This window comes from Pseudochaenichthys georgianus, chromosome 2, assembly GCF_902827115.2.
Source record: "Pseudochaenichthys georgianus chromosome 2, fPseGeo1.2, whole genome shotgun sequence".
NCBI lineage: Eukaryota > Metazoa > Chordata > Actinopteri > Perciformes > Channichthyidae > Pseudochaenichthys > Pseudochaenichthys georgianus.
In genome coordinates this window covers 5,969,563-5,983,994 of record NC_047504.1, presented here as the reverse complement: position 1 = coordinate 5,983,994, position 14,432 = coordinate 5,969,563, and the positions used below count along the sequence as shown (strand labels likewise).

At 42.3% G+C, this 14,432-nt stretch overlaps 1 protein-coding gene across 1 annotated transcript in view; it reads right to left on the bottom strand.

Annotated features, from left to right (window-relative positions):
* Positions 1-14,432, bottom strand: part of LOC117458564 (cilia and flagella-associated protein 47-like) — a 68,373-nt gene that overhangs the window by 10,041 nt on the left and 43,900 nt on the right. Inside the window, 6 exon segments of the mRNA XM_071205304.1 lie at positions 5,577-5,751; positions 6,327-6,511; positions 8,119-8,254; positions 8,404-8,487; positions 8,596-8,752; positions 9,822-9,926. Of these exon segments, the coding sequence (XP_071061405.1) occupies positions 5,577-5,751; positions 6,327-6,511; positions 8,119-8,254; positions 8,404-8,487; positions 8,596-8,752; positions 9,822-9,926 (842 nt within the window).

The following is a 14,432-nucleotide window of genomic DNA, read 5'->3' as shown; positions in this document are numbered from 1 at the left end:
TGTTTGGACCCCGGGCCGTCCGCCCGAGACCCCTTCCTGGTTCTCTGCCTTGTCCCCGGGCAGTCCGCCCGAATCCCCCTTTTTGGACTGTACCTTGCCCCTCGGGCCGTCCGCCCGTGACCCCTTCCTGGTCCTCCGCTGTGTTCCTGGGCTGTCAGCCCAAGACCCGTCCTCCGGACCCCCTCCGCCCACCCTGCTTGGGGTTTTGGACTTTTTTTTTTTTTTTTTTTTTTTAGGGACGTCTGGAATCCGTCCCTTGAGGGGGGGGTTCTGTCACAATTCACATGTTATGTCACGCTTGTAGTTTTGTCTGTGTTGGTGTTTTTCTGGTCTTTGGGTTTCCTGTCTTATTGTGTTAAGTGTTCACCCCCGTTTCCTGCCTGTCTGCTTTCTGTCTGTTTCCCTCCCTGATTACCCGATTGTGTTCACCTGTTGTCCTTGTGTTTCTCCTCCCCTGCCCGGCTGTTTCTCGTTGTCATGATTACCCCTTCTTGTATTTAGTCTTGTCTCTGTCTGTGTTCAGTGTTGGGTCATTGTTTGTTGGTGACGGAGTTCACCGGAGAGTGTTCTGTTCTGTATTTGTCATTTATCCTTTATCCTTGGAATAAAGGGATTCTCAAAAGTTATCTGCATTTGGGTCCTGCTTCCTTCACTCATCCGTGACAATGGGAAAAACACAAAAGCATTGTACACAATTTAAACCAATTAATGTCGTATAATTAACTAGGATAAACTGATGTTTTTTAGTGGATGAGTAGTGCAGATATCACTGTTAAATCATTTGATCATTGGTTTTATTATGAAAACGTCGAGACCGGAAATACTGTTTTCAACCCGTAACTTTACATGGAAGCTTGCCGCATATACACGTTCTCCTGACGAAACCTCAAATCATCTTCGTAATATCAAACTATAGATCCTACATATCGACTGGACGAGGATTCTAAAAGTACAATATATACTTCTCGCTAGAAATCTAGTCATAAAGTGTTTTAATGGCCAAACTATCCTAAAATTTAGGATTTTACAAAGAGGGTTATTTGTGAATAAACAACCCTCTGTAACGTTTGCGTTCAACGGGAGCACTAGAGGCCGACAACTTTAAAACGTAATTATAGGTCGTATTAAGCGCTTGAACAAACGACATATTTGGTCGTAATAAGGGCTTGAACAATCGACCCATTTGGTCGTATGAGTTGGAGGACTTGTTGATACTTTCACAACAAAGGGATTGATAAACGTAAGTTCGTACAGCTGGCAACACGTAGTAAGTTACTACTTCGGTCAAAATGTACCTAAAATTAGATCAGGAATACTGTATAGGTGTCGACTAGCCAAAGATATGCAGAGTATGATTTTCCTGAGAACCTTTATCTAGAGTAAAGAAGTAAATCAGTAAAATGAGCTGCATTAGGCTTTAACTATAAAAAGTTTGCCCTCCATGGGGCACAGATGAATACCACGATTAAGATGAGCTTTCCGCTCATCGGTTTTCTTCAAGTCATTCTTCCACATTAATTTATCTAGTAGAGTGTAATTTGAGCATTCCTATTTATCTACAGAAACATGATTAACTAAACCGGGTCTTTAATATTCCCGCTTTCAGCTTATGATACGTGGTCGGCTCATCTCAGAACCCCCAGCAGAGAAATAACATGTAGATAATGGAAGAGCCTATTAGCGGCACCACACACCCCGTCATTTCCTCGTGGAGAACTCATTAGCTCTCAGAAGTATTGATTCTACCAGGGTACGCCTCATTAATGGACAGATGAAGATGGAAGCTGATAAATGAACACACTCTTCACTTGGCAGGATGTCACATGCAATGTACAGTAAGGAGGACAGAAGAGGATAGGTGAACTGTGATAAACATTGACAGCATGCTGTATATTTGCAAATAGAATGGATATTTGGTAAGTAACTAGTGTTCATTTAAGGCAAGAAAGGTGGATTCAATTTCAGTTAAAGGTACCCTTTGGTGTCCTTGGGCAAGATAATGAATCCCAACTTGCTGTCTTTGGCCTAGCTAACAGTGTGAGTGTGTGTGAATGTGTATGACCTCTGATGAGCATGTGACACCTTGTGTGGCAGCCTATGAATGTGAGAATGATGACTTGTGTTGTAGAAGTCCTTTAAAGGGTTGTAAAGACACAAAAAGCCTTATATAAATGCACTCCAATTACATGTAGTGGTAATGTGCCAAGAAGCCGTCACTGAGTCAGCAAAGGCAGGGAGAAAGCAGACTTAAAGCAAGGTAAGTGGAGCTGTGGCTGGGGGGATTCAAAGGAAAAACTGTTGATAAATATGTGTTTTAATTTGTTAAACTGTCCTTTAATAAACAGCTACAACAAAAAGGAGGTAAAATCACTATTATTATTATTCTTTTGTTTGTTTTTTTAATTTTTCTTTCCAAGGAAATGGGGAATCAGAAAATAAGCTGTATGTGATGGTTGATATGAAAGTCACTGTTTGAAGGAAAATTGACGCCGTACACGATTTGTATCATTGTCTTGTAATGTACTGTCGAATGTCATGTTTTATGTTATTTGTGGACCCCAGGAAGATTAGCTGTTGTTATGCACCAGCTAATGGGGATCCTAATAAACTATATGTGGGGATGACAGCTGTGAACACTTATAATAGCTATGTTTGTTGTTGAAGTTAATTATGATCATTTTTTATAGAGATGCTTTGAAGGGAGGCCTGAGGAGACGAGCTAGTGTGCCAATTTGGCAACTTCCTAGATTTGGAGCTAGAGCTAAGAGCTACTTTTCTGGAAAGGAGTTGGCAACACTCGGCTGAGTTTTTCAGTTGGATAATGTTCATAATTTGGCTTACTCTTCTTTGCTTTCTCTAATATTACCTGTGTAATATGTGTAGCCTTCTTACAGTGCAGACGCTTTTTCTGCTTGCTCTTGCCTCTGCTTACTTTTTTATGCTGTTTTTCTATTTTTCTTTCTGAAAACTTCGAGCAGCGGCTCTTGGACATTAACTATCACTGGGACAGTTATTCTTCGTAATAGACGGAGGGTTTCAGCCATATTTCAATATTTTTACGACGACCTCAGTCTTACAGTAGCGTGGCCTAGCAACAGCTAAAGCCTGGTAGGCTACTGCATGCTATTTAGCTTAGCTAGTTAGCAGCAAAATGCCTCCGTTCTCTACAGATGACTTCCACAAAACTTCTACAGAAGATGGCCGTGTTGGAAATGAAAATGCAACGGTTGGAAGTTAACGTGGAAGTGAATGGACTAGGTTGGAATGACACCACTTTACCAGTGTTGCAAAATAAGGGACAAAGGCATGCTAACTCAAGCTAGTTAGCAGCTACAAGGATTCCAAGGAACAGGAGGGCTGTGTAACGGGTAATAAATCTACAAGTGGTAGTCCTCCCTGGAACTCTCTGGGTGCAAAGCCTAAGAGTAAATCATTTTCATGGGATTTGGGAGGACGGATAACAGGCAGAGCCCAGTGCTCTGAATCTGTGATGCGACCAGCTGGCCTGCATTGTTATCACCCAGGAAGAGCGCCTCTTCAACCCCTGTTCCTACTAGGAAACAGCTGTGGACAGCTGCTAAAGGGAGAATTACAAACAATCTTCCTAAACCACCGAGTGTGCCAATCCAGAACAGATACGCTCCGCTGACCGAGAGCCGGAGATCTCTTTCTGATGACCTGGATAACCCGTCCTCTTCACATAGCAGGGTAAGGACCAATAGCTACTCCAAAAGTAAAAGGCTAGAGGGGAAAGCTAACGACTGGCCTGAACTCTGATTGTGGGTGACTCTGCTGTAAGAGATGTAAAAGGTCTGTGTAGTAAGAACAACACCAAAGTACTCTGTTTTCCCAAGGATGTGGTCTCTGACTTGGCTGAGAAGATCCTGCATATTGCGGCTGAACATCTGACTGTAAAGAATGTGGTACTGCACATTGGAACAAATGATGTTGTGAAACAACAGTCAGAAGTGCTGAAAGAAGACTTTAAATGTCTGTTGGAAACTGTCAGTTCTCTAAATGCAGATGTGTTCATCAGTGGCCCTCTACCGCCAGTCAGAAGAGGAGTGGAGAGATTCAGCAGATTGTTTGCACTGAACACCTGGCTTTCAACTGTCTGTATTGACCATTCTGTTCATTTTATTGACAACTTTAACTTTTTCTGGGACCGCAGACATCTTTTTAAGGCAAATGGAGTTTGTCTGAACAAGTTAGGAGTGAAATTGTTTATCTCTAACGTATTAAATTGCCTACGTCATCAATCTGTTCCCTCTGCCATAATTATAAGGTTGTTGTCCGTCATATGCATACGAATATACATTTTCAACCTCTTCTGGTCAAAACTAGCATTGTGAACCATGTCTATTAATACGTTAGACCGGCCGCTTTCCCTGATGTGACGTCACACGCGGGTGGTCTTTTTTTGTTGTAAAAATGTCTTACAAAAACGACGCCAGATGTCACTGTAGTGTATATTTATGTATATATTTTTTTAAAACTAGTGTATACATCATTTTCCTACACATTTATTCACTGGGGTCTCTAACCTGCAACTTGCTCTTTAAGTCAAAGAATATACAAATGCTTTTTTTTCATTACTGTCATTATATGTGATTTAAAATGCCCTGATTGGTTTGATTTGAACAGCAGGACGGAAATCCCCGGTTGTTGTAAAACCTACAATTATAAAATGTGTTTATAGGTCACACTGAACTTAAAAGGCACATATTATGCTCATTTCATTTCATATGTTGCGTCTCTACTGTGACATGTCTCCATGCTTTAATGTTCAAATAGCTCTTTAATTGTTCTCATACGGCCCTGTCTCCCATATTACCTGGGAAAGAAACCTAAGCAAAAAACCCTAAGCTCCAAACATTAATACTCAGCACATGTAGAACGTTTGTAATAAATGAATGCAGAGAGGAGACTGTACTGTAGAAGGAGAAGACATGAAATAAATGAATGCAGTGTTTACTCGCAACGCTTAATGCAAGTGTGTTATCTGCAGAGAGGGAGAGAGGAACCCATTTGGTTTGTATGCCCTCTGTTCTGTGTGTGAGAATGTGCTTATATAGTATGTGCTTGTTTTGTTTATCAGACTTATTATTAGCATCCTTTTGTTGTTTTTCCCGTCTAGAGGAAATGTGCGTATTTCTTTCTCTGTTGTGTGCTTTCTAACTTTTGAGGTATTTGTTTGCCGCTCCCAGAGTCTGCAGTATACTCTCACTCTGTGTGTTTAGTTCTCTCTGTAAATAGGTGTTGTTGTGTATGTCTACATCTCTCGGTTTTCTTTTGGCTTTAATGTGGTGTGAGTTTGTGGTTTGTATATCTCAAATGTTTTCTCTATTTGTATTTGTGTGCACAATGGTTTCTCTGGAGTGTGCAAAGTGTTTGTTTGCTTTAGCTCATAATACCAGAGTGGTTTAACAACAGAACGGCAGGATTTAACTCAAAATCTGCTGCAACAAAAAGACACATTCCCTCTCCTCTAAATATTTGTCTCAGTGTGTACTTCCTTTTCCTGGTACTTGTCATTGTGTGTCAAGTGTATTCATGTTTGTGTGCAGTAGTGTTACCTGCATGGCCTGAGGGGACTGTAGATTACATTAAGTGAGAGTGTTACGATTCCAGTCTCAGGGTCCCTCCTGGCTGATTCAGCGGAGACAGAGAGGCAGTCTTCCACATCTGAGCGCTCTGTCTCACTGTCTGAACGAACCGTGCACAGGAAGTCTTCTACCATCACCTGGGAAACTGTCAGGAAGGAAGCAGTGGGAAGAGGGTGATTGAGTTAGTGCAAGAAAGACAACTAGAAATAAAGACAACCAAAACAGATTTGAGGAGAAATTAAAATGCCTGCAATTTTTGTTTAACTTAAAAGGTAGGGTAGGTAAGAATGGAGGAACCAGCTCGAGTGCGCAAGTACACAACCGGAAAAAATCTGCCGCTTCCTTCAGACTTCCTTACAGAGCCCGTCCTCCAACACACACGAACGCGCACATGACCAATGAGGGCACGAGATAAGTTTGTGCACAGATGGAAGGCTGACAGGCAGGTAGGCCATCCAGTTATTTTAGCCGGGCCGGCTCAGATGATTGGTCGTGCTTTTTACAGTACTACGGCTTCCACAGATGAATTTTTTTTATGTATTTATTGTCAAAGCATTTAATATATTCATTGCTATCGGGATGTTAAGAGCATTCCATGGAATATAACAAAAAGTGTTGCTGTGAATTACGTACCCCACCTTTAATGTCAGAATTATAACCCTCAAAATATCCCCTCATTGTTCAAAAAATGATCCTGCAATATCACAAACTGGCCCACACCTTCCTGGCTTTTCCGGACTTGATTCCCCGGCACATATCCAGTCAGCAGAACATCCAACTTCCTTTCCAGCTGGCAGCCCGCTTCACAACGGAGCACGCCAAGTGGAGAGTTCTCCACAGGCAGATCCATGGGAATCCCACGGAGAGGGTAAATCCAGCAGATGGTGGACGACTCCTGCTCTGACCTGAATATTGATTGTGAGTGTGACTCAGTAATGGGGATAAACTCTGAACCAGTACTAGATGTGAACACCTGTCAGACATATTACTAATGTAGAATATCTGTGGCAAGAATACCAACAATTGTGTTCAGAAGGTCAGATATAAGATTTTGAACTTTTACAAAGCTGAGGAAAATAGATGCTAAATTTATTTAGCTGAGAAGTTATAACCCAATTTTGGTATCTTTAGTCATAATGAAATCAAATAGTTATAAGAATCATTGTAAGTGTGACTTTTTAGAGTAAAAACTAAACATTACATGCTGTACTCCTAATTGTAGCCAGTTAATCTGTTTGCAGTAAGAGTTTTGCACATTAAAACACAAGCCATTGTACAGAACTGTAAAACGTATGGATTATTGTGCTTTGCCTGCATGGGTTCTTATGAGGGGAAGGAGGCGGCGATCAATCCATTTAATGTGGTGAGGAGTTAAACGACAAACTAAATGCCCTTTTTATGAGAAGTCGACCATTATCTCTTTTTAAGGTGAAAGGTTTTGATGAGCCAGCCTACAAGGAAACTGTGTCTCTGTCAAATATGCCTATAGAGTGGCGAAGTCCCGCCCATCTACTTCCGACCCATGGGACCTTATTTCGGAAAAAGTATGTATTGAAGTCAATGGAGAGAGAAAACCTATCTTTCGATCCCGTTTGAATTGTACCACGAATTACACATATGATGTTTGTCAATCTTAAAAAATAATTTCCATGTCAAAAAAGTCACAGTTTGTCGTAAAACTGTGGAAATATAAGACTATGAAAAATACTACAAATCCCAGAATCCCGGTCCCGCATGCTGGCTCTTACAGAACCAACTAACTCCCCTGTTGTGTATGTGCAGCTCTCAACGTGCCCAGACTTGTAGTGATTTTCACCTCTTTTAATACTTTTACCCTCATTCTGAAAGAAAGAAGTGAAATGTGCCAACGTGACGGCCGTCTTGGTGTGCGGTGCGAGACGGGAGATGTAGTGTAGTTGAGCGGTTTCACACGAAAAAAAGTGGTACTTCACAGTTTTACAACACATTTTAATTTTTTTGACTTGCAAAATTATCTTTTAAATTGACAAACATCATATGAGTAATTTGTGGCACAATTCAAACGCGATCGAAAGATAATCTTTCTCTCACCATTGACTTCAATACATACTTTTTCCGAAATAAGGTCCCATGGAGCTCCCCGGAAAGGGAGGGACTTCGCCACTCTATAGTACAGTCTTCAGGCATAGACTCTGGCATTATGCACAGAGGCGGGAAGTCATTTTGCTCAGGGGGTGCTGCCAAAAGTGGGGAGGGGGGCTATGGAGGTTATTCCCTATCTTTATTCAAGAGCGTGGTCTTTACATTTGAGAGCATACTTTATTGATTTCATGTTCAGATTATTTATTTCTTTCACTCAAACCCTGTCCTCGCACTCAAATAGTGTCTGCTTGCGCTTAGATTTGCTCTGCTTCTGCTCAAACTATACGCTTGCACTCAGATATATTGCTGTTAACAGATTTCCTGTGTTCCAGCTTAAAACCTTCTTCTCGCACTCAGGCTGTTAATGCAGACAATAATAAGACACACACACCTCACGTTACAGGTACTGCTCCCCGGGGTGCTGCAGGGCTTCATAGTGATGCAGAGCCAGGCATGCTGTAGCTCCATGGTGTAAGGCAAAAACACTACAGGAACATCCAAACTGACACCTTCACCAATCTGAATGCCTGCAGCCAAGATGAAAGACAGTCAGTTAGACTACATTTAAAAAACAAATGTACTGCCCACTAACCTAAAAATAACGAATATAAATTAAACACCTGTGGTAACCATATCATTTTGTCCTAATGTTGTGAAAACCATATCAGTAACTCACCTTCAGTGTGTCTCAGAGGGATAGAGAAGACCTGCTTGTCAGTAGTTATTTGATGGCAGTTGGAGACCCCATTTGGGTCCTTATCTAAGAAGTCATATCAATACAGACAGTATTATAAACATGTGAGTGTGTCGAAAACACACATTTGAGGGACAAAGTGTCTGTTAGAGAAAGAAGAGGACTGATTGTGACCTGTGAGTGAGATGTCGACCACGATTTGGAGCTCAGTGGGGTTTTTAAAGGGAATGGTGATGGAGGCGTTGGAGCCAATCAGGGATGAGATGCTCAGAGGCTCCTCGCTGTCTGGTATAAGGCCACGCCCACTAAACAACACACACCAATCCTGCAACTAAAAAAGGAAAGACTAACACATTAACAACAGCTGACTATAACTATTTTTAGATTAATTTTTGAATGTGGTTTTTGAGTTATGGCCAACATTTTTTTGAGAAGTCACAGTGACCTTGATCTTTCACCTCCAAAATCGATAGAGTTCAACCCTGAGGTAAAAGGAATATTTGTGCCAAATTTAAAGAAATGATTCCTTGGCGTTCCCGAAAATCACAAAAATGGGACCAAAGGACATAAAGACCAGCTGAAAACATAATGCCACCAGCCACACTGGTGCAGAAGCATGAAGAGAATTAAACTATCCCTGCTCTTGTATGTGTGTCTGTGTGTAGCAGGGGTTCCCAAACTTTGCCATGCCAAGGACCCCCATATAGCATTATCCTCTGACGGGGACCCCCCTGTTTTAAAAAAAAATGATGTGTACAAGTGCCTCGCGATGGAGCATGCAGTGTGTTGCCACTACATTTGGGACCTTCAGCCTGATCAAAGCTGTCACTCCGCTTTTTTTGCCTGTCATAGCCCCACCTGAACACACACCCACACAACGAGACCAGTCAAGTCCATTTGAGATGTACTCATCTAAAACTTGGAAAATGTCTCTTCATGTGGTCCTACCTTCCAGTGCTTTGCAAAATAATATTTCCTCAGCAAAGTTGTCTTCTGAAATAAATCTGATGTATGCAAGCAATTCTGCGACATTTGCTACATCCGTGCTCTCATCCAGCTGCAGAGCAAAATATTCACTAGCTCTCATTTGCTCTAAAAGCTGAGCAGATTTTCACTCTCAGTAACGGCAGCTCGATTCTGATTGGCTTGAAGGGTGGCCGTGTGATTAAAAAAGGACACATAGATTGATAGATATACAGTTATTAATAACATCTAAAAAAAGAAAATTGCAATTATTTTATTTTTTAAATAAAAAATTCTGTTTCCCTCAAACTTTGCGTGACCCCCCTGGCGCCCCCCACTTTGAAAAACACTGTATTAGTGTGTGTATGTGTGAAGGCAGGGGACAGTGATGTATGAAATGAATTTGCTCTGTGTTTGTGTGAAAACAGTATATACACCTGAGGGCATGTGAAAGTGATCTTTGCTGCGTGGTTCCCCTTTCCGATGGATGAAGGACTGAACCGGACACCAAGCTGGGTGAAGGAGTGCGGCTCCACAATAAGCTGGAACACACAAATACAGGAAATAGCTTTCATGGGGACAGTAAGAGAGGATACACACACTCATGCTTAAATCCTTTAAATCACACTGCTGGGCAACTTCAAGGCAACCCACAGCTTTCCACCCAGATGCACAGCAAGTGCTTTCATTCCTATTGAAAACAAGACTCATATTTGTTTGAAGATGTGTTGTTAAAGGTCACATGTCATGCTTTTCCGGTTAGTACCCGTCCCCTTGTGTGTTATGAAGGTTTTTATGCATGTTAACGGTCTGCAGAGTCAAAACCCTCAAAGTACACCCTGTAGGGAGTAAAACTCTTAACACAGAAAATACCTCCCCAAAACGCCTCGTTGGTGAAACGTCATCATCCATTTGATTCTTCCATGGACATCATGATGTCAACCGTACCCGGAACGAAATGGACCAATCCGTGGAGCCGTTACGTTACGTCCGCGGAGCCGTTAAGTTAAGCCCCCGCTGATTGGTCCAAATTGACCAATCCACGGACTTCCTCACACACACACTCAGTGCATGCAGCTCTGCTGATTTCTCCTCCCTGGCTGCAGGCTGATAACAGACAGTTGGGATCGCGACGAAATTCTCTCTGCAGACCCATTCTCACAGCGTTTATCAACCTTTTTCTTTCTCAATATCAAGCCACACTTATTGTTTTTACTTCGGCTGTGAGTTTGTGTGTGCTCAGGGTGAGTTTGGCTGTGTTTCGCTAAACAAGGAAATCACACCTCCACGGAGCTCAGCGCGATTCACAACGTCTCGACTGGTCCCGACCAATCGGAGCACACTGTGCTCACAGGGAGGGGGGGGGCAAGAGCTGCAACGAGCCGTTTAGTGGAGAGAGTAAATACACATACTTTAGATGCTGTATGCGAAACCAATGTGAGTTTGGAAAATTGCACAGTATAAATCTATTCTAGTATACCACAACAATGGAATTATGATCAGTGGAAATGGCCATGACATGTGACCTTTAAGTGTTTACTGTGTGGTTCTTTTCGGAGATTACATTTGAGGAACATGCAAAACACAACTATTGAACTTCAAAGAACATCAAAAGTAAATGGTAATTTAATTTCCCCAGGGGCAAGGAGAATTCAAATGTATGCAGTGACATACATCTGTTCTAAAATAATAAAATGGAACACGGAGCTGAGGCACACAGGTGAGTGTTATACAGTGCTTGAATTGGAATGAAAAAGGTGCCAGTACTCTAAAATCAGCAACTTTTTCAAGTCAATTTTATATATACAGCCCACAAACAAGAATTTGGCTACTATAATGCTGGTGGGTTTGTCTCTTTACTACTGTATATTTTAGAAAGGTTCACTGTACTTAACATTTTTTATGATAGGCAGCGGATATGGCTAAAGCTCAGTAAGGTCAATATTAACTGAAAATATAGCAATCAAAGTCTAGATCTTCTGCTGAAGACACATGAAGCAGAGACCTTTCAGGTGAGAGCCCCTCTGGTGGTGTTCAACATTAATGACAAGGAAACAAAGCTCTGGTCAGAAGCATTTTTTATAAAAAGCTTTAACAAAATTAAGTATTTCTGTACATTTTGAATGCAATCTAACTTTCCAACTCAGAAAACGAAAAAGTGCCAAAAGTCTTCTCACATGGCTGAGCTGCTTTGCAATATACTTCACCACTGAAGAATACAAATATGTATAAAGTAAACTATGATGCAATCTAACTTTCCAACTCAGAAAAATGATAAAGAGCATGAACAAAGAACATGTAAAAACAAATGCAAAATTTGCACAATCTAAAATGAGAAACTGTAACTGCAAGTAACAAAGTCTGAGCCATGGTAAAGAGTTACATTGAACACCAAGCTGATCAGATAACTCCCTGGTTGGTCTGAAGTCCTTCTATCTCCAGGATCTGTACAAATCGGCACATTATGCCAAAAGTCTTCTCACTGGGTGAGCTGCTTTGCAATATACTTCACATTGTTAGAAAAGGCTCCAGAAGGCCTTGGGGACATCAGTATCAGGGGCTGGAGCTGGACAGGCTCTTTCATCAGCAATTCTCCTTCCCTTTGCCAGCCAGGACCTCACATACTGTTCCGGATTGAACTGTCCTAGTGATGGTCCATTACATTTAATGAAAACCAGGCTGGACAGTCGGCTGACAGAGAGAGCATTCCTTTTTGCAGTAAGGATATCGTTCATGCAGCTGAATGCCCGCTCACACTCACTAGTGGAGACAGCGATGGTTCGGACTGCTTTCAGTAGAGGCTCCATGGCAGCAGGTGTACGGGATGCCCTGGTTTCCTTGTATTCGCGAAAGCCCTGAACAGTCTCTCTTCTGTCCACTTTCAGCACTTCGCACAAACGTAGCACCTCTACGTCCCCATACTGTACGTCTAACTCCTCTTCAGGCCAACTTCCAGGATGGGTAACTTTCATGTCCTGGATTAGCTGATTGTCCCGGGCCTCCCGGCCATGTAATGGGATTTCTCTTGTGCTGACATGAGAGGAGAGTTGTGGAAGTCATTCTGTGTCTCAGATTCCTCTACCATACTGCGGAAAAACTGACCTGCATTAATCTGTACAAGCCTGCCATTCTCACGCAGGGGCAGGGCAACACCATTGAATGACTTCTCAGCTAGAGCTGTATGAACTGTAGTCATGTGTGGGCCAGGCATGGTGACCATGGATTCAAAAACTCGTATTTCTCGAGTTAAGAGCCTATCTGCTGTAGGCAGTGTCATCTCTCTTTTTTGAGTTGCCGAGAGAGGTCGCTGAGCTCTGTGAGCGCATCGTACATCAGTCCCAGATTGCTGACAAACGTTGCAGATGTGAGCACATCATCCAGGCCCTTGTACTTTGCTCTGTCTCTGGAATCCCTGCTCGTGTCGTTTGCAGCATTTGTGAAGTGATCATGAAGCACTCTGTAGTTTTTCCCAGACTGCTCTGACGCTCCTTTCACTTGAAGCCACCCAGCGGATGGACAAAACACGCCTATCACCAGGAGACGCTGTCCGACTGCTTGCGCACACTGCGCTAACTGCCTCTGATTTTTGGGGGAGGCATGGAACAAGGAATAGAGTTTGTCAAAAAAGATCTGGAAATGATTGAGCCCTGAGACCTCCTTGACCACATCCCCAACTGCCAGCTCTAGACAATGATTGGAGCAGTGCCACACAAACAGGCTTGGGAATGTACTACACAACTGGGTAGCAACGCCTGTTCTCTTCCCTAGCATGACTGAAGCCCCATCACATGCAAAAGAAACGAAACACTGACCTAAAAAGTCCTCGTTAAAATCTCTTCCAAGACACTCCATTAACGCCTTTGTGATGTCATCAGCCGTTGTTCCATCCAACTCGATCAGCTCCCAAAAAAACGTTTCGGGCTCAGCATCAGCTAATGCTGAGCGTAGACACACAACAAGCACCGTTTTACCACTAATAGTGGTAGATTCATCGACCAAAACACAGAGTTTTCTTTGGTTTTCTGTAATGTCTTTTGCCATTTTTTTCTTCAGCTCATGAGCTATGTGGTCGATGATTTCGCCACAAGTTTTATTGGAGTGCAAAACCCTGCCCACGTTCAGCCCATTCAGTTTTCTGTACATTCAAATCAATTGGCATGTCTGTGAATGGCCGGCTATGTTTGCCAATTTTATATGCCGTTCGAAAAACTCTGATAGTGGTGTCTAATTCAGATTTATGCATAGACTGCACTTGATGTTGAATAGTTTCACGTGAAGCAGATGTAAGGATGTCAGCAGCTTTTACATGGGCTTGTGATTCTTTATGTTCTTTGATTTTTTTTCCTCAGGCTAGCTTGTTGTTTGCCCTTGTCAACACTGCCCTTTGCCCTTGAAATGAGACACTGCACACATCACCCCATTCAGTTGACCAGTTTCAGTTTCAGTCCCAAAGATTTGACATCTCTGCATATCCGACATCCTAGCTTCTTATCTTTAAGAAGGAGCCATGCATTGGTCTTGCAAAAAATATTGCACCTGGTCCCGTTGTCCAGCAGTCAGGTGCATCGCTTTGCCCGGTGTTGGTGGTGGCAGTTGCGCCAGCAGTAGCTAACGTTAGAGGCTCTGGAGGAGGCGGCGAGCTAGTGCTAATGCTAATGCACTAGAACTTTGGAGCAGGAGGATCAACCAAAGAAAGCTCCCCATCAGACACAATTTCCAACACAGGCACAGCATTCTCTGTATTTGAAGTTTCTTCCGGCGACAACCGCTGTCTTTTTGCACTTTTATTAATCCACGCTAACATTTTAGAAATGCTAATTTGTGACGTGACTTGCTTTCCTTCTCTCGGGGGCGTGCCTGCTCTGTTCTATCACTCTACATAGCCACCCACTGGGTGGGAGTTGCACTGCATAAACACAACACACGTGCATCTAGGTATGTAAATTGTAAAGCATTAAAACATGGTTTTACTAACAGTTTTCAGTATGTTGTTACTTCGGCATTATTATTATTATTATTATTATTATTATTATTATTATTATTATTAT